The following is a 20,246-nucleotide window of genomic DNA, read 5'->3' as shown; positions in this document are numbered from 1 at the left end:
GATTCAAAGTACCTAGAGTGACCCCTACACTTAGCTCTCCGGAAGCTGGACCACTGGTGAAGTTGCCATGTAAACATGTCCTTTCTGTTAAAAGCATCATAATTGATACAGATGTCTACACCTTGCAGCAAATTTCTGTATTGGAAACTAGTGCCCCCAAAAGAGGAGGGGGAGGCCCTGGACTAACTGTGATACTGAGTACAGTTGCCGTGAGATTTTACATGCTCCTGTTCTTATTGTTATTGGTTATTGTTTTTGTTGGTGTCCTGGTTAAAAAGTTACATAAGTTTAATAATCTGTTCCAGCTCTTTCCCCCAGGTCTTGTTATTTTTGTTGCATAATTTTGTAGAATGTGAAGTTTTCAGAAACACAGAGATAGAGATAGCAGAATCGCTTATGCTTGGAAAGAAGGTATTCTGTGCAACAGTTTCACCTGAGTAGCTCATTAAAACTGCAGTCTTAGAATCTACCCCTTGAGTCTGATTATGTATGTGAGGTCAGGCAAAGAATCCATAGGTTACAAGTCTACCAGATGTCCCCAAGACCTTTCACCTAGACAGCAACACAGCAGCAGTGGCAGCCAGACTGTCGTCCTCTGTCCCTCTCCCACGGGACAGAGCAGCAGGAAGCAGCCCACATGTGAGTGTCACAGTCTTCTCCCGGGCATTCCCTCTCACCTTGATGGTGATGTGCCCGTGGACATTTTCCATTTCTCCCAGCATGGCTGACATCAAGGAGGATTTCCCGGAGCCCACCGAACCCACCACAGCCACCAACTGGCCTGGCATAATGTCCAGGTTCACGCTGAAAGAGAGACGTGTATATGAAGGAGATGAGGAAATTTATTCAAGAGGAGTTCAAACCACTTCTCAGACTCTCCATGGGAAGTCTGACCTTTGGAGATTTTCTCTCAGGACTGGAAAATTCGTCTTGGATATACAAGATTCCAATGTGCTTCTTTAATTTATTTTTAATCTCTGAGAGCCTAGAGAGTGAACCCTAATGTATTCAACTCATCTTTAAGCGTTTGTGGCAAACTTGGGTTTCCACTGGAAAAATTCTTTGAGAGCTAATATGGTGCTATTGAATAACACCCCTGTGAGAGTCTGGAGACCTGAGTTCAAGTCCCAACTTCATCACTGCCAAGCTGTGTAATCTTAAAACATCACATCCTCTGGTGTTGCACTAGCTTAATGTTTCCCAAACTCGGTTCTTCAATAAGATTAGCCATTCAATGAAACACTTGTTGGAAGTATAGACTCCTCCTCCTCCCCTGGAGGTCTAGCTACGTCTGGCTGGGGAGGGGCCCATACTGGGCTAGGCTCCTGGAAAATCTGTGTGCCGGCCCTATTGTTTGAGTTCCTGGAATATTAGGAACCTCAGGAACTTGTTCACAGTCTTTCTGTGAACCTGCCCATCAAGCTGAACTTCTTCTAGACTTATATTAGCAAAGGGGGTCTGTGTCCAGTCTCCTCTCTGCAAAGAGAGGCTTTCAGGTTGGGGTTCAGAGGAATTTCTGGCCTGAAAAATCCTGGAGCGAGCTCCAGAGTCCGTGTTCAAGGCTGTAGAAATAGTAGAAAGGGTGAAAAGGCCTGGTGGTTGCAGGGAGATGCTAAGGAGTGCTCAGTTAGGAAGAAAGATCTGTGTGCTCAGGCTCCTTCCTGATCTTCTCTGTGGGTACTGGGCTCAGCAGATGAGCCGGGTGCTGTGTACCACACAGTGCTTAGGAAACACGTTATATGCAACATCATGGAAAAAAGGGGTTGGCTTAGGGCAGAGGAGGTGGCCTCCGGGGTGTAATGCAGGGATGGGTTATTTAGACGTAAAACTCCAGACCTGAAATTGAATCTTACAGAGGCAGCTCCCGCTGTCCACTCTGAGGAAGGAACTCCAATGTTTTGTTTGTTTTTTTATTTTAATTTTTTGGCCTTGGTCATTTGGCTCAGTGGATAGAGCATTGGCCTGGTGTGTGGATGTCCCAGGTTCGATTTCCAATCAGGACACAAAGGAGAAGCGACCATCTGCTTCTCCTCCCTCCCGCTCCCCTTCTTCTTCTCTCTCTCTCTCTTCCCCTCACACAGCCATGGCTCAACTGGTTCTAGCGGATTGGCCCTGGGTGCTGAGGATGGCTCCATGGAGCCTCTGCCTCAGGTGTTAAAAATAGCTCAGTTATGAGCATGGTTCCATATGGGCAAAGCATCAGCCCCAGACAGGAATTGCTGGGCAGATCCCAATTAGGGTGCATGCAGGAGTCTATCTCTTTATCTCCCCTCCTCTCACTTGGAAAAGAAAAAAAAAATTTTAAAAAATTTTTTTGAGAGAGACAGGAAGGGCAAGAGATGAGAAACACCATCTCATAGTTGCATCACTTTAGTTATTCATTGTTGCTTCTCATATGTGCCTTAACTGGCCAGTGACCCCTTGCTCAAGCCAGCGACCTTGGGATCATGTGAATGATCCGGCAGTCAAGCCAGCGAGCCTGTGCTCAAGCCAGTGCCCTTGGGATCATGTGAATGATCCGGCAGTCAAGCCAGCGAGCCTGTGCTCAAGCCGGTGACCTTGGGGTTTCGAACCTGGGAACTCAGCATCCCAGGTTGACACTCTATCCACAGTGCCATCACCAGTCAAGCTCCAACATTTTTAATTACATTCTTAAATGAATGAATTAACTTCAATTGAGTTCAGGTTCTGGCGTGCATCCTCTACTGAGCTGAAGACCTAGGCCACCTGTCCACCACACACTGCTTCCAGCCACAATCTGGAGAGCAAATGTTGTCATGGGTTCTCAGCTGGACCCATGTGGTCCCCCCATAGGAAAGCAGGGTGGCAGATGCATTTACGAGCAAAGAGGCTCAGGATCTTCGCTGTTAGTTCAGCCCTGCAGCGGTGGAGCCTGCACTGGTATCTAACTGAAGATGCACACGCAGCTTGTCTCCCTATGTGCTCTAGTACATGGACTCTTTCACTCACGGGACAAGCAGGGAGAGTCCCAAAGAACAGCAGGATGCAAAGGAGGCAGCTCACTTTTGAATTGTGGCTTCCGCATCACGGTCCCAGGTAAAGGAGGCCTCGGAAAACTGCACGGCTTTGTCTGTTGAGAAGAAGGCTCTCTTTTAGTCAGATGTAGGTCCCCACCTGCCTGTCTGCCCTTTCATAGCCTTCACGTGTCCCTCTCCGCTTCCTCCAGCAGATCCCGATCACCTCTGGCAGGTGCTGGCCCCTGCGCTAGCGAAACATCCTGGGGGAGACCAGAAGTGGCCTGTGTACCAAGCCCTTTTTGATTCAGGAGTGCCAAGCCTGTTGTGAGCCTAGATTTCAGACCTATAGACCCTCTGGGTACATTCCCAGGCCCTGTCAATGAGTGTCCCGGTATAAGTCCATCTACATATATACAGCCACTGACTCCCTACCCTGGATTACAGACCCGCTACTCACTCTGGCCATGGACGTCCCCAACCCTTAAACCTCCAGAACCTGCATTGTCCTTGCTTCAGCCTACTGTCCCAGCACCATGGGCTCAGCTCCATCCTGCCTCTGCCCTCTAGATCCTTTGCAAGATTCCTGCTTATCCTCAGAACAGCTGGCTTAGCTTTGTTTAGCCATCTGGCCAACCACTTGGTTCTACACGAAAACACAATTTAAGTAAAAACAGCACGCTTATATGCAAACGTGGGTTCAAGGTAAGTCCCCTCACTCTCCTTTTTGATCAGTTTGCTGCCGCTGAGCCCTAGTATGTCAAAGGGCTGGTGCCAGCCCTGTGGGTAAGTTGGGAAAACCGTTTCCAAGTTCATTTACCAGAATCGTGGTCCTGTTGAATGGCAGATGTGTCCAAGTCATCCTCTCCCAAGTACTTCTCCAGCCGTTCTGTGGAAACACTGGCCTAGAGAAGAACACAAAAGATCTCAAGAACGAACTATCCAATGACAGCACGAGCAGGAGAGGATTTTGACGTTGTCACCAGACGTGGGTGTGGAAAGAGAGAGTCAACCTGCCAGGTTTCTTGCCCACAGTTTGGCACTTGCCACTGGAACCTCCTGACCCCACTACAGACTCAAATCAACCTCACCTCGACCCTGACAGCCAGCCCATCCCTCTGACGGAGGCAAATGGAGATACTGTGCTTCAACCTTTCAGAAAACTGCGGGGAGAAGGAGGGCGACTCTGCTGCTCTCTCTCTCTCTCTCTCCCCATCTTTGTTCCTAGCTCCAGAAACTGTCTCTTGCCTCTCTCTGGGATAGAGCCTTAACTCCTACCTGGTCTGGCCACGAGGCCCCTGGCGTGCCCCTCTGTTACTGGGTCCATGCTTTAATGAGCCGTTCGGTGTTCTAACTGAGCCCATACTGGGACTCTGGAGGGGAACTGGCCATGGCACACTCTGACATAGGCCACAGAGGTCAAGCTTATATTGCAGTTGATCTAAGTGCTGGCAGAACACCCTGTGGTCCCCCTGGGACATTAGAACTTGGGAAGATTTCCAGGAGCTTTTCAAGGACATTTCTCACTTGCCTCCCTGGCGTCCAGGGAATGCTGTCATGAGACAGTGTCTCACCGGCGGGGTTCTGAGGAAGTGCGAGGCTTTCTGCCCCGCCCTCTCCTTAGGGTGCGACCACAGACTATAGAGCTGCTCAGCTGCTGCAGGGACTGGCTCCTCAGAAACAGGGCACCCTGCTGTCCTGCTACATTAGCATCTGGTCACTTTTGTTTCAGTGTCATCTTCTGGGACAGGGAATGCAGGGAGCTGAGCCTGCATTTTGCTGACCTTACTCTTGCTATCTATGTAATAAACTTAATCCAAAAAGAGCATGTTGTTTCTTTATCAGCCATACCTGTCAGCTTTTCTTAACACCCTCCAGGACAGGGATGCCTTCTCCTAAACCCCAGCCTTCCCTGTGGCCTGAGCAGTCTAAAGTCAGCCACCTCTGAGATGAATGCCAAGGACCACACTCTGTCGTCCCGGCTCCTCGCCAGTCTGCCCTGTGATCTTCCTCACGGTCTGGTCCATCTCAGAGACTGGGCTCAGGTTTCAGGACCCAGATGTCCCCTCTGGCCCACCCTAGTTCTCCTGACCTCCTAACTAATTTTCTGACAGCTTGAGGTCCCCAAATTGCCTTTGGTTTTACCACCACCTGGCTTCATACAGAGAGGGCCCTTTCTTTCCCTTCATTCTATAGTTCTCTAATGCTGTGTGAATGCCCCCAAGAGCCTCATGGAAATGTGGGAAAAACTCGGTTGGGAAAGGGTTTAGAAATGTTCCAGATACCAGGGTGAATCACAGATGTGGTCCCAAGCATTGTACCCGTGAGGGAGAGAGAATCCTCTCGTTATAGTCAGATACATGGGCTCAGAGGGCCTATGATTTTACTAAGATCAAACCACCCACCCTTCTTTAGAGACCAGACAACTCTCTCTAGGTGAAAGTTCACCAGCAGAAGCTAGCGATGAGTTATGATAGGCTAGTCATTCTAAAATCTGAGGCTTTTAATCAGAGATAATCAGCAGTGGAAGTTCCTACCTACCTGGAGCATGGAGGAGATTAACATGGGAAACATGCTCAGGGGAAAGCGTAGGATATTGAAGAGGGTGATGGAGGTGAAGGCCTTGTTTGCATCCAAAATATTATTGCTATTCACCAGGACGTAGACTGAAAATGTGGTCACAGATACCTAGAAAAGCAAGGTCATGAACAATTTATTCCTAAAAGGACTCAAGCAGCCTTGTGCTAAATTTCAGGAACACAGATTAGAACTGAAGGAATTTTAGGGATTATCTCGACCTTCTCATATTACAGATGAGAAAGCTGAGCCTGAGAGAAGTACAAAATATCTTGCCTGAGTCATAAAGTCAATTAATGGCATTGCTGGGACTAGAACTTGGGTCCCTGGCAAGTTCTAGTGTTTCTTCCACTATCAACCCACATGACCTCCCCAAGAAGACAAGAAACCCTCCTTCGCAAACCATTCCTGGAGATCACATTCATGTTGAATATCCCGGCAACGTGCTCTGGGCTCTCAGACCACCAAACTGTACTGAAGGGTGAAATTAGAGCTGGAAGCATGAGGTAGGAAGAGCAGCATGGGGAGTTGAGGAAGGAGGTGGAGTTCCCTGGATTTCCGGGTCAGGGCTAAAGGCTCTGGGCAGTCTACCTAGGACAGACCTTCTTCAGGAAGCTGACCCAGCCCACAGATTTGTGTCACTCACCAGGATAGGAGTTGAGAATAGGAGAAACATGATCACAGCCTGCAACTGCCCAAAAGTGAGCAAATTCTTCAGCTCTTTCTTCCGGAGGCTGTGGACTTGGTTTTTGAATGAAGGTTCCCAAGCAAAATATTTCAGGATCTAATGGGATAGAAAAGAACACAGCTCACACTGTTGTCCCCAAAGGACACCAGGTACACCTCATCCACCCAGGTTTTAGGATATAGCCCTTAAATTTGGGGGATGGGGAGAATCTGGATTTATAAAGTATGATTATAGAAAGGTAGTTTGGCCCTGGCTGGTTGGCTCAGCAGTAGAGCGTCGGCCTGGTGTGCAGGAGTCCCGGGTTCGATTCCCGGCCAGGGCACACAGGAGAAGCGCCCATCTGCTTCTCCACCCCTCCCCCTCTCCTTCCTCTCTGTCTCTCTCTTCCCCTCCCGCAGCCAAGACTCCATTGGAGCAAAGATGGCCCGGGCGCTGGGGATGGCTCCTTGGCCTCTGCCTGAGGCGCTAGAATGGCTCTGGATGCAACAGAGCGACGCCCCAGAGGGGCAGAACATCGCCCCCTGGTGGGCATGCCGGGTGGATCCCGGTCAGGTGCATGAGGGAGTCTGTCTGACTGCCTCCCCGTTTCCAGCTTCGGAAAAATGGAAAAAAAAGAAAGAAAGGTAGCTTATTTTTGTTGACAACCTACAATGTACAAATGTTTTTATAGACCTTATTTTACTTAATCCCTATAAAATCTAAGAGTCACTAACAGTTCCAGTTTGCTTGGGACTAGGGGCTACCCAGGAGCAGGGCTCCCAGTGCTAAACCTGGAGAGTTCTGGGGAAACTAGGGAGAGTTAGTTTCCTACTTCTGTAGAATTACTGTATTCATTTTAAAGATAAGAAAGCAGGCTGAAAGAGGCTAGGTAACTTGCCCGAAGTCAACAGCTAGCTAGTAATAGAGCTGAGACTCAAAACCAGGTGTTCATTTTGCCACATTAGCAGGAAGGCATTTCAGAACTCTGGGGGGAGAAATATCAGGGCATTAAAAGGGTCCTCTGTTTCATTTTCAAGAACTCTGTGGTAACGTAAAATCCATGAATTCAAAACAGCATATATATTTTAAAAGATTTCATCCATCGCCTTTGGAGGATGAAATGCATTATTTTGAAAACTGATAAATAGAGAAAAGAAGAAAGCATTTATTCTTCTTATCCTATACAAATTTTATTTTAAGGTGATCAACTAATTGATTAAGATAATTCTTCTTTATAGAATTCCAGCTAATCAGCACCAAAAGAGTAATAGGATTAAAATATCACCCTCTTGTAACTCCTAATGAAATAATAGATCAAGGCAATGACAGTGTTTTTTCAACCTCTGCTGCATGTTAGAATCACTTAGGGAGCTTTTAAAATACTATATATGTCTGGAGCTCATCGCTAGGGAGTCCATTTTATTTTATTTTATTTTATTTATTTTTAGAGAGGAGAGACAGAGAGGGAGAGAGAGGAGAGAGAGACAGAGAGAGAGAAAGGGGGAGGAGCAGGAAGCATCAACTCTCATATGTGCCTTGACCAGGCAAGCCCAGGGTTTCGAACTGGCGACCTCAGCATTTCCAGGTCGACGCTTTATCCACTGCACAACCACAGGTCAGGCTAGGGAGTCCATTTTAAATGGTTTGAAGTAGGGCCCAAGCCTCAGTGGGTGTAACAAATTTACCAAGGGATCAAAATGCGCTGCCAGGGCCACAGAGCAGTGTTCTAGGTGCAAGAACGGCAGGACGTTTAACAAGGGATGGATCTAGGCCGACAGCACCTGGACGCTGGCACACTCATTGCCGCTGATGTTTGGAAGTACGCCACACAACCTGGAAGCATCCTTACCTGTCCCCACCCCGCCAATAACATACCTAAATCTAGTCAAGTTTTAGATCTAATTACCAATTTACCTGAGATATAGGACATAGGCAACCTGGTTCTCCAGTTTCACTAAATAAAGGTGGAGGGGGCACCATTGTACAATAGATTAAAAGAACTGCCAACTAAATGCCAAGTGTAGATAATCTTGGGATCCTTATTTAAACTAACCAACAGGGTTGTTTTTTTGTGTTATTTTTGAGCGATGTATGAGGTAATTAAGGAAATTTCATAATACCAAAGAATAGTTGTTAATTTTTTTTAGGCGTGATAATGGTATTGTGGTTATGTTTATAAACCAAGTCTTTCTTTTACAAATATATTCAGAGTGTTTACTAATTAAATGACAGGATAATTTGAGATTTGCTTGAAAATAATTTATCAGGGCATGAGGTGGGGGTGGAGGGGTATAGATGAAACTAGTTAGGTCATGTTGATAATTGCTCCAGCATAATGTTCACAGGAGTTGATTATATCATTCTGGTTATTTTTATGCACATAGAATAATTTGGAAGCTAATAATATAAAAACAAAACAAACCAGTTATAGTCAATAAATAGAAATGAAGGTTCAAACGAAGGTCTGAGAGCAAGAGAAGAAACAGGAGACTGGTGGGTAGAGTACTCCGGAACCACCCGACACACAGGAGCCTAGAAGAGGGAGCCCACAGCCTCCACCAGGGTTCCGTATGGCCACGCCCCAGAGCCGCTATCACTGCGCACCGCGGCGGGCCACTTGCACTCGGCTTCTCACCTTGATTCCATTGAGAATCTCATTCATGGTCTTTAAACGTTTGTCTTTCTGCTTCATAATTTTTACCTGCCAGGAAAAAGGAAAACAAAAAGAAAACACTTCCATGTGAGAGGGTCCAGATTTGCTGCAGACGGTAGGTCTCGGCGGCATGTGTGGCTGTCACTTGGTAAGAGCTTGAGGTGCCCAGTGACCAGATGTGTCTCTTCCGCTCTCCTCTTCACCTACTCTGCCCCTGCCACATCCCCTTCTCTCTGACCCTTGAACATGCCACTCTTGTTTCTGCCCCTCAGCACTGGCCCGACCGAGCTCTCTTCCACATGGGGCTTATGTGGTTCAGACAGAGCTCGGCTCAAATAGCCCTTCCTCACAGAAGCCTTTCCTGCCCGATCATCTGAAACAACCACCCACTCACTCACTACCACGTCACCTTGTTTAATCCTCTGCGTAGGGCTTTTCACGATCTGATATTTTTTTCTTCCTGGCTTTTGTGTTTATGGCCTGACTCTCCATCCTAAGTAGAATGTAAGCTTCACACGAACACGAGCTTTGTCTAATATGCTGCTGTGTTCCCAGAAAAGCAGGCTGCACGATTAGCATTTTTAAAATATTCTGTAACTAAATGAATACAAAACGAATGAATATATTACGCAGGCCATACGGACGTCCACATGGAACCCTGCCACCTAGCGGTAGTAAGGTTCATTGCTAGGACTTAGGTTTAAAGCTTGAGTCACTCCCGTGACTGCTGTGTGGTTGGTTTGTATCGATTGCTACGATGAAGAAATAGGGCCAATAATCACTGTCCTAAGAAGGGCCCAGTGGAACAAAGTGGAAAAGTTATGTTCAGGGTCCCTGGGAAGCTCTCCTCTTCTCTTTCCAATCAAGTTCTTTCCTCTAACATGAATGAAGACAGAGTATATAAACCCTAAGAGGGGTGAGAACAAGACAAGGGAAGATAGAAAAAAGCAGCTTCATTTGGGATGGTGGAAAGTCTTCCACCAGTTTTGCCTTGCCCACACTGCCACCAAGAGTTAGATAAAATAAGCAAAGACTTTAGACTTTGAAGAAGGTGTATGCATCCCTAGGGCGACTGTTTCTTTACCTGAGTAGTCTTATTCTTGGTGGCCATTATCGCATTAATTGGTATTAGGAGCAACATCACCCCAATTCCCGCTAGGATAGAGGGTCCCAATTCTCTCCACAGGAAGTAGATGGATAAGGTAATCTGTAGAACATTGGACCACAGCAGGTGGATGAAGTTGGTCACATCCATGAGCTTCTGGGCATCCACAGACATTAGGTTCACTGTTTCTCCAACGGTGTACTTCTTCCTCGCCTGGTTGGACAGGCTCAGAGCCTAAAGATAAAGATTGGGATTGGGATCCCTGGACGAGGCCAAGCATACTTAGAAGTAAAAGCAGAAACCCAGGAAGTGAGAACACAGCAGAAAGATGGGCTCCATATGGACATAACTTTTTTCAAGAAGCTGTGCTTTCCTGCCTCCAATTTTTACACACAGTGTTCTCTCATTCTTGGCCATTTTTTTCTGCTAGTCTCACCTTCTTCAACATCCCCACCCTCGCCTTACACACACACTTCTTTGCTCGGAAAATTCTTATTTGTCCTTTATGTCAGCTTAGATAGAACATACTCTGAGAAGACTTCCCTAACTTTCAAGCTTGGGTTAGATGCCCCTCCTGTGTTCTCCCATAACATCCTGAGCTTACCCTCTGCCATTACCTTTGTCACACTGAACTGTAATTGTTTTGATTTTCCATTTCCCCACCAGATGTAAACTCTGTGAGGACAGGCTGCACCTGTCCATTTCACTACCGTGTCACATGGTACACAGTAGGGAATCCACTACTGAAAGATGGAGCAAATGGAAGTTGAAGGGAGGAAGCATGTACTGATTCTGTCCTTGCAGACTTTTGGTTTCACAATGTTATTTGAAGCCATACTCTTATGAGGAGGTTGTGACCATTCCCAAGAAGGACAGAAATTTTAGAGTGGAGAGGAAAACTGCAGATTTACACATTTGAAGCAAAATGACTTGTTTATTGTGAGAAATTTGCAGGCAATGTCTAGATACCTGAATCTTATTCTATGAGCTTCCTGTTCTCATGTTAAAGAGATCAGAAGGCTGATACCCACAGGTCTATCACAACAATGCCTGGCACAGCCTGACCTGTGATGGTACAGTGGATAGAATTCCAACCTGGAATGCTGGTTTGGAACCCTGAGCTTTCCCGGTCAAGGCTCATATGAGGAGCAACTACTACAAGTTGATGCATCCTGCTTTCCTCCTTTCTCTCTCTCTCCTCTCACTAAAATCAATAAATAAAATTTTTTAAAAAATGACACAAATGCACCTAGCTCAGAAACTTGGGTTGGGGTCAGGGTTATTGAAACTAGCTGGCACTATGCTCACCAAGTCACCATCTTCCAGGAGAAAAGAGAACCTTCTTCTAATTCACACAAAGATATTCACTTCAATGCTTTTCCTAGAAGATCCTCTGTCATCTTAATTTACCAATACATTCTTCTTTGGAACATACCAGAATTCTTGGTTGTACAGTAAAAAGAGGGAAATTTCCTAAAATGTTAGGTTACTGAGGTCCTAGAGAAATCAGTCCACTTCTACACCTCCCCTTAGATATGGAAAACAAACAAACAAACAAAAAGGTAACATTTAATCGGCCTTTAAGGTAATCATGATGCTTTTCTTTACTCAATAAATCTCAATGAAGTGGGAAAGTCTTTAATTTAGTCTCACTAGTCCCTGTCTGGTAGCAGGTGTTGGCTATGTGACTGTAGGCACTGAGTTGCTCTAAGCCTTACTTTTCTGTAAAATAAGGACAATGCATAAGGCTAAAGATAGATAATAGATTAAAAATTTTTTCATAGGGCTAAATATTATTTCATAGGGCTAAGGATTGATGGTAGATATAAAAAATGTTTCATAACATTTCATAAATGAAGAACATAAACATAGAAAATTAGTCCATTTTAATTCTATTTTAGTAGTAATATTTATTTGTCTCATTAAGAACTCTATTTTATAAATTCCTTATGGATCATAACAGTTGCAAACTCTGAAATATATTAGGAATCAAAATAATGGTAATGAATCATCACAATTATAAAAGTGTACATTCATAGAAAGGGCTGAGACAGCCTAGTCAGTGACCTGATATCCTGCAAACCAGCAGAAATCATAGATCTCCAAAGGAATAAGGGGATTAGAACATGAATTTGGGAGAAGGCAAATGCCAGTGTGAGCTTACCTCTGCCATTACCTTTGTCACACTGAACTGTAATTGTTTTGATTTTCCACTTCCCCACCAGATGTAAACTCTGTGAGGACAAGGCTACATCTGTCCATTTCACTATCGTGTCACATGGTACACAGTAGGGAATCCACTAATGAAGTTCTAAGGACTAGATCAGACTTCTGACCTAAAGATGTTTGGATTACCTGCCTGGGTCCCTTGATAAGTCAACATCTACTCAGGGAAGACAAAGACACATTGGTGTTGTAAGAGAGGAGAGCAAAGGAGACCCCAGGGACTGTAACAGAGAAATCGCTGTGATGGAACTCTCTCCTGGTGGACAAAAACCAGGAAGAAAAGGCAACTGATGTTCTGACCTATAAAAATTCCTATCTCCTCATGTAGAAATTTTCTCCCCAGGTTTATATAGTCACTGATCATAACTATTTTATTTTTATTTCTATCTTTCTATTTATTTCTTCTTTATTGAGATACAACTGACACTACTCTTATTTCTTAGGGACAAATAGAGACTTCAGCTTGGTATCTAGAATATAAGAAAAATATAGTTGCCCTGAGAAAGTTCAATGTTAAAAGCGACGTACCAGAAGGAAGGTAAGCAAAATCATCTTAATGAAATGGAAAAGCTCCCAAATCTGCCAAACTAAGAAGGCAGAATGGACGTATCTACTAAATAAATAAATAAATAAATAAATAAATAAATGGAATAGGCAGAGAAGGGGTTGGTCACTCACTAAAGATTTAGAAAATGAAAGTCAGTAGGCAAAAGTGCATTTGGGGTGATGAAGCCCTGGTCAATACAGCATTATAGTCTATCATAAAACTGTAATATGATGGATGTACCAAGCCTTATACACATTGTTTTATGTAGTATTGGATTAAAATGTTGGTGGTTTTAAGAGTCTACCCTTGGTCAGCTTCTTTTCCGATTTTACATCTTTCCCAAGGCATTTCTACCTTATTGGGAGAGTAGGGAGAAGGACAGATAGGCAAACCTTCAAGATAGGCAAACTCCAAATGGCAGATGCTGGACATAGAACAGCTTGCAGTTTTTCCATGAAATTACTGCCCCTCTCCCCTGCACACACACACTTAGGTCTATGTACACATGTTTCATCTTTGAATTTCCAAGAAACATCTAAAGAAGGCTGTGTGGTTAGTCAAAATCCAATGTTGACAGACAGAATGGGAAGGCAGAGAAATGCAACCCAAATGAATCAAAAGAGATCCCCAGAAAAGGACTTGAATGAGTCAGATATAAACAAATTACCAGATGCAGAGTTTAAAATAATAATTGTTAGGATGCTCAAAGATCTTAGAACAGCAATAGATGGAAATGATGAGCACCTAAATAAAGAGATAGCAAATATAAAAAAGAACATTGAAATAATAAAAAAAATCAGTCAGAAATAACAAATACAATATCAGAAATGAAGACCACAATGGAAGGAATTAAAAGCAGGATAGATGAAGCTGAGGATCGAATCAGCGAGTTAGAGGAAAAGATAAACAAAGGAATGGAAGTGGAGCAGCAAAAAGAAGAGACTCAAAAAGTCTGAGGAAATTGTAAGAGAGCACTGTGACAACATGAAGAGAAATAACATCTGCATCATAGGGGTTCCTGAAGAAGAAGAGAAAGAACAAGGGATAGAAACCTTGTTCAATCAAATCATAGCTGAAAACTTCCCTAAATTGATGCAGGAAAGAGTCACACAAGTTCAAAAAGCACAGAGAATTCCATTAAAGAGAAACCCAAAGAAATCCACAAGACACATCATAATTAAAATACCAAAGTTAAGAGATAAAAAGAAAGTATTAAAAGCTGCTAGAGAAAAAAAGACTATCACCTACAAAGGAGCCCCATAAGAATGACATCCAACTTCTCAACAGAAACGCTTGAGGCCAGAAGGGAATGGCAAGAAATATTCAAAGTAATGTAGAACAAGAGCCTACAACCAAGACTACTTTATCCAGCAAGGCTATCGTTTAAAATTGAAGGAGAAATAAAAAGCTTCCCAGACAAAAAAAACTCAAGGAAATCATTACAACCAAACCAATGCTGCAAGAAATGTTGAGGAGCCTGTTGTAAACAGAACAAAGGGGGAAAAGAATATAGTAAAAGAGGAAGATAGCTTTAAAAAATAAAATGACAATAAACAACTATATATCAATAATAACTTTAAATGTAAATGGATTAAATGATCCAATCAAAAGACATAGGGTAGCTGCGTGGATAAGAAAACAGGACCCATACATATGCTGTCTATAAGAGACACATCTCAAAACAAAAGATACACATAGACTAAAGATAAAAGGATGGAAAAAAAAAATTTCACGCAAATGGAAATGAAAAAAAAGCTGGGGTAACAATACTTATATCAGACAAAATGGACTTTAAAACAAAGGCTATAGTAAGAGATAAAGAAGGTCACTACATAATGATAAAGGGAGCAATCCAACAGAAAGATATAGCCATTATAAATATCTATGCACCTAATATAGGAGCACCTAAATATATAAAGCAGACTTTGATGGATATAAAAAGCAAGATCAATAGCAATACTATAATAGTAGGGGATTTCAATACCCCACTAACATCACTAGATAGATCCTCAAGAAAGAAAATTAACAAAGAAACAGCAGACTTAAAGGACACACTAAATCAACTGGATTTAATAGATATCTTCAGAACCTTTTATCCTAAAGCAGCAGAATATACATTCTTTTCAAGTGCTTATGGTACATTCTCTAGGATAGACCACCTGTTAGGGCACAAAAGAGGTCTCAACAAATTTAAAAAGACTGAAATCATATCAAGCATTTCCTCTGATCACAATGGCATAAAACTAGAAATCAATCACAACAGAAAAACTGAAAAATACTCAAACACATGGAAACTAAATAGCATGATATTAAATAATGAATGGGTTAACAATGAGATCAAAGAAGAAATTAAAATATTTCTAGAAACGAATGATAACGAGCATAAAACAACTCAAAATTTATGGGACACAGCAAAAGCAGTACTGAGAGGGAAATTCATAGCACTACAGGTATGCCTTAAAAAGCTAGAAAAAGCTCAAATAAACAACCTAACCCTGCATCTAAAAGAACTAGAAAAAGAACAGCAAGTAAAGCCTAAATGTAGTAGAAGGAAGGAAATAATAAAGATCAGAGCAGAATAAATGACATAGAGGTTAAAGAAACAATATAGAGGATCAATGAAACCAAGAGCTGGTTCTTTGAAAGGGTAAACAAGATTAATGAACATTTAACCAGACTCACCAAGAAAAAAAGAGAGAGGACTCAGATAAATAAAATTAGAAATGAGAGTGGAGAAATAACAACTGACACAACAGAAATACAAAATATTGTAAGAAAATATTATGAAGAACTGTATGCCAAAAAATTAGACAACCTAGGTGAAATGGACAAATTCCTTGAAACATATAATCTTCCAAAAATTAATCTGGAAGAATCAGAAAACCTGAACAGATTGATTACAACAAATGAGATTGAAACAGTTATCAAAAAACTCCCAACAAACAAAAGCCCTGGGCCAGATGGCTTCACTGGTGAATTCTACCAAAGATTCAAAGAACTAACTCCTATCCTTCTCAAGGCTATTTCAAAAAATTCAAGAGGAAGGAAGACTTCCAAGCTCCTTTTATGAGGCGAGCCTAATTCTGATTCCAAAACCAGGCAAAGACAACACAAAGAAAGAAAATTATAGGCCAATTTCCCAATGAATTTAGATGTTAAAATCCTCAACAAAATATTAGCAAACCAGATCTAGCAATACATGAAAAAAAATCATACATCATGATCAAGTGGGATTATTCTGGGGAGGCAAGGCTGGTACAATATTTGTAAAATAATCAATGTGATTCATCACAAAAACGAAAGGAAGGAGAAAAACCACATGATAATTTCAACTGATGCAGAAAAAGCATTTGATAAAATCCAGCACCCATTCATGATCAAAACTCTCAACAAAGTAGGAATACAGGAAACACACCTCAACATGATAAAGGCCATCTATGAAAAACCCACAGCCAACATCATAATTAATAGGCAAAAATTAAAAGCAATCCCCCTAAGATCAGGAACAAGAGAGGGGTGCCCCCTTTCACCACTCTTATTCAACATAGTACTGGAAGTATTAGCTACAGCAATCAGACAAGAAGAAGAAATAAAAGGCAACCAAATTTGAAAAGAAGAAGTAAAACTATCATTATTTGCAGATGATATGATACTGTATATAGAAAACCCTAAAGTCTAAGTCAAAGAACTACTGGACCTGATAAATGAATTCAGCAAGGTGGCAGGGTATAAAATTAATACACAGAAATCAGAGGCATTTTTATACACCAACAATGAACTGTCAGAAAGAGAAATTAAGGAAACATTCCCCTTCACTATTGCAACAACAAAAAAATAAAGTACCTAGAAGTAAATTTAACCAAGGAGGTTAAAGACTTGTATTTGGAAAATTATAAAACATTGATAAAAGAAATCAAGGAAGATACAAACAAGTGGAAACATTTACCATGCTCATGGTTAGGAAGAATAAACATCATCAAAATGTCTATACTACTCAAAGCAATTTATAAATTCAGTGCAATACCAATTAAAATACCAATGACATACTTCAAAGATATAGGACACATATTTCAAAAATTTATATGGAACCAAAAAAAAAAAAACTCACACAACAAAATAGCTTTAGCAATCTTGAAAAAGAAGAATAAAGTGGGAGGTATCACACTTCCAGATATCAAGTTATACTACAAGGCCACTGTACTCAAAACAGCCTGGTACTGGCATAAGAACAGGCATATAGATCAATGGAACAGAACAGAGAACCCAGAAATAAACCTGCACCTTTATGGACAATTGATATTTGACAAAGGAGATAAGCGCATACAATGGAGTAAGGACAGTCTCTTTAACAAATGGTGTTGGGAAAATTGGACAGCTACCTGCAAAAAAATGAAACTAGACCACCAACTTACACCAGTCACAAAAATAAACTCAAAATGGATAAAAGACTTAAATGTCAGTCGTGAAACCACAAGCATCTTAGAAGAAAACATAGGCAGTAAGCTCTCCGACATCTCTTGCAGCAATATATTTGCTGATTTATCTCCATGGGCAAGTGAAATAAAAGACAGGATAAACAAATGGGACTATATCAAACTAATAAGCTTTTGCACAGCTAAAGACAATATGAACAGAATAAAAAGACAAACTACACAACGGGAGAACATATTCGACAATACGTCTGATAAAGGGTTAATAACCAAAATTTATAAAGAACTTGTAAAACTCAACACCAGGAAGATAAACAATCCAATCAAAAAATGGGCAAAAGAAATGAATAGATACTTCTCCAAAGAGGACATACAGATGCCCAATAGACCAATGAAAAAATGTTCAACATCACTAATTATTAGAGAAATGCAAATTAAAACCACAATGAGATATCACCTTACACCAGTCAGAATGGCGCTCATTAACAAAATAGCACACTATAGGTGCTGGCGAGGATGTGGAGAAAAGGGAACCCTCCTGCACTGCTGGTGGAATGCAGACTGGTGCAGCCACTGTGGAAAACAGTATGGAGATTTCTCAAAAAATTAAAAATGGAACTGCTTTTTGACCCAGCCATCCCACTTTTAGGAATATATCCCAAGAACACCATATCACTGATTCAAAAAAAGAAATGCACCCCCATGTATATTGCAGCATTGTTCACAATAGCCAAGATCTGGAAACACCCCAAGTGTCCGTCAGTGGATGAGTGGATTATAAAGCAATGGTACATATATACAATGGAATAGTATGTGGCCATGAAAAAGGAGGAAATATTACCTTTTGCAACAACATGGATGGACCTGGATACTATTATGTTAAGTGAAATAAGCCAGGCAGAGAAAGAAAATATCATATGACCTCACTCATTTGAGGAATCCAAGGAACAATGTGAACTGAGGAACGGAATTAAACCTGAAGGGAAGCGGGGGGAGCTTTTAGGAGGGGGGCAACGGAGATGTTGAGGGGAATACAAGGGAGGGAGGATGCAATCGGGGCGACATTAAAATCTATGTAAACACAATAAATTAAATTTTAAAAATCCAATGTTAAGGTTCGTTATCATTTTTTTTTGTGTGTGTGTATTTTTCTGAAGCTGGAAATGGGGAGAGACAGTCAGACAGAGACTCCTGCATGCGCCCGACCGGGATCCACCCGGCACGTCCACCAGGGGCGACGCTCTGCCCACCAGGGGGCAATGCTCTGCCCCTCCGGGGCGTCACTCTGCCGCGACCAGAGCCACTCTAGCGCCTGGGGCAGAGGCCAAGGAGCCATCCCCAGCACCTGGGCCATCTTTGCTCCAATGGAGCCTTGGCTGTGGGGGGGGGGGGAGACAGAGAGGAAGGAGGGGGTGGGGGTGGAGAAGCAAATGGGCGCTTCTCCTATGTGCCCTGGCCAGGAATCGAACCCGGGTCCCCCGCACGCCAGGCCGAGGCTCTACCGCTGAGCCAACCCGCCAGGGCCAGGTTCATTATCATTTTCATCAAATTTTCCTCAGTCTCGGAATAAGTGCTCATGTCCACTAAGGGGGCTTTCTTTGGTGATGCCCGACACAGTCCACTTACCTTTCTGTATATAGAGGCCATGACGGTGGTCCGGACGTTTACGCCCAGCAGGAAGCACAGCTGAAAGTAATACTGGAGGCAGAACGACTGGACGAGGGCCACCACGAAGAAGAGGATGGAATAGATATATCCGATCCACAGGTAGCTGTCCTTCTCATTTGCGAAGGAGATGAGTAATCTGCCAGAGCAAAACCGAGTGAGTGAGTGATGGCCACCAAGCCCCTGGAGGCTCCACACACCACGTGCACAGCAGCTGCCCTCCCTATCCTGTGGGTAACAAATGTGGCCAGAATTACCCAATGCTCTTAGAAGACCGAGTGCCGCGGTGGGGCCAGTGCTGTTGCTTAGGTTTGAAGAGGAGCAGAAGGCAGTGCGTGGGGTTGACGGCCATGGCTGTGGGAGGGGCTATGAATGACCCTCAGAGCTCCCGCGGCAAGGCTTGGTCCCTGTGTCCCCCTACCCCCCAGCCCCTGGGAAAAGAGGCTGTGTAGAACAAGTCAATTCATTCCCAGACAATGCAAGCCTGGAAAGGAATTAGGATATGTATCCAGAATGAGTTGGAAGGGCTTCCCATGGAGGATAGTTCATTCTATAGAACCAGGTACATCTTGTCATGATGAATCTGAACCTCCCATTTGAAGGCTTTGAATGTGGAGCAGTTTGGTTACAGACACCAGGTACAGGGCTCTCCTGGGGTATGCTGCCCACCTCTTGGACATGGCTCAGCCCACAGCAGTTCTGTTTAACACGAAAGAGTCTCTAACAGGTACCTGGCTTCCTATGGGGCGAGGACTGGGGGAAACATGGAAAAGAGGGAAGAGGCTAAAGGACACAGCATCATACATTTCCTAAACACAATGCTGTCAGGTGGAAGAAAATTGTGAGCGTTTTTAAAAACGAGAATTTAAAAGATATGTAATGGTAAGCTTCTGCCTGCAGACACGAGGGACAAAAAGTAGAACGACAGAGGGGCCCTGAGCTGGCCACGGTTCCGAGACTCACTTCAGCAGCTGAGGGTTCAGAAACAGGAGCAAGTCGTGGACTAGCTTTATCAGGAATGCTTTCAGGATTATGCCGTAGAATGTTTTAAAAAGGCTCTTGATCAACCAGGACTTAGGATAATCTTTCTTGGACCCAGACTTCTTTTTTTTCTCTTTAGCTTCTTCCTAGGTACAAAACCAAGCAATGGGTGTCCACAGAGCTGTGGAGTGGAAGACTTCGTCCCGCACTGAACAGTCCTGTGTGGTGAGCCTCTGAGCCCTACTGCCTTCCTTGGACAGGACAGGGTTAGGTGACACTCAGTAGATATTTTCAAGTGGAAAAGTAAATGAATTAGCTGCTATTGCTAAATTCCACCAAGGGACATTCTAGTAATGCTAAGGTATTATTTTATTTTATCTTTCTATTTTAAAAAGCATTCTATTAGAGAAAATTTCAAAT

General features: G+C 43.1%; 1 protein-coding gene across 1 annotated transcript in view; it reads right to left on the bottom strand.

Moving 5' to 3' along the window:
• Positions 1-20,246, bottom strand: part of ABCC2 (ATP binding cassette subfamily C member 2) — an 85,124-nt gene that overhangs the window by 38,823 nt on the left and 26,055 nt on the right. Inside the window, exons 8-16 of the mRNA XM_066238676.1 lie at positions 19,809-19,972; positions 18,807-18,984; positions 9,957-10,211; positions 8,855-8,920; positions 6,199-6,336; positions 5,517-5,663; positions 3,796-3,880; positions 3,025-3,091; positions 678-804 (exon numbers count right to left, since the gene is read on the bottom strand). Coding sequence (XP_066094773.1) covers positions 678-804; positions 3,025-3,091; positions 3,796-3,880; positions 5,517-5,663; positions 6,199-6,336; positions 8,855-8,920; positions 9,957-10,211; positions 18,807-18,984; positions 19,809-19,972 — 1,227 coding nt within the window. The remainder of the gene's footprint in view (positions 1-677; positions 805-3,024; positions 3,092-3,795; positions 3,881-5,516; positions 5,664-6,198; positions 6,337-8,854; positions 8,921-9,956; positions 10,212-18,806; positions 18,985-19,808; positions 19,973-20,246) is intronic.

This window comes from Saccopteryx bilineata, chromosome 7 (genome assembly GCF_036850765.1).
Source record: "Saccopteryx bilineata isolate mSacBil1 chromosome 7, mSacBil1_pri_phased_curated, whole genome shotgun sequence".
NCBI classification, from domain to species: Eukaryota; Metazoa; Chordata; class Mammalia; order Chiroptera; family Emballonuridae; genus Saccopteryx; species Saccopteryx bilineata.
The sequence above is the reverse complement of the archived record's forward strand: the minus strand, read 5'-3'. Positions and strand labels throughout refer to the sequence as shown.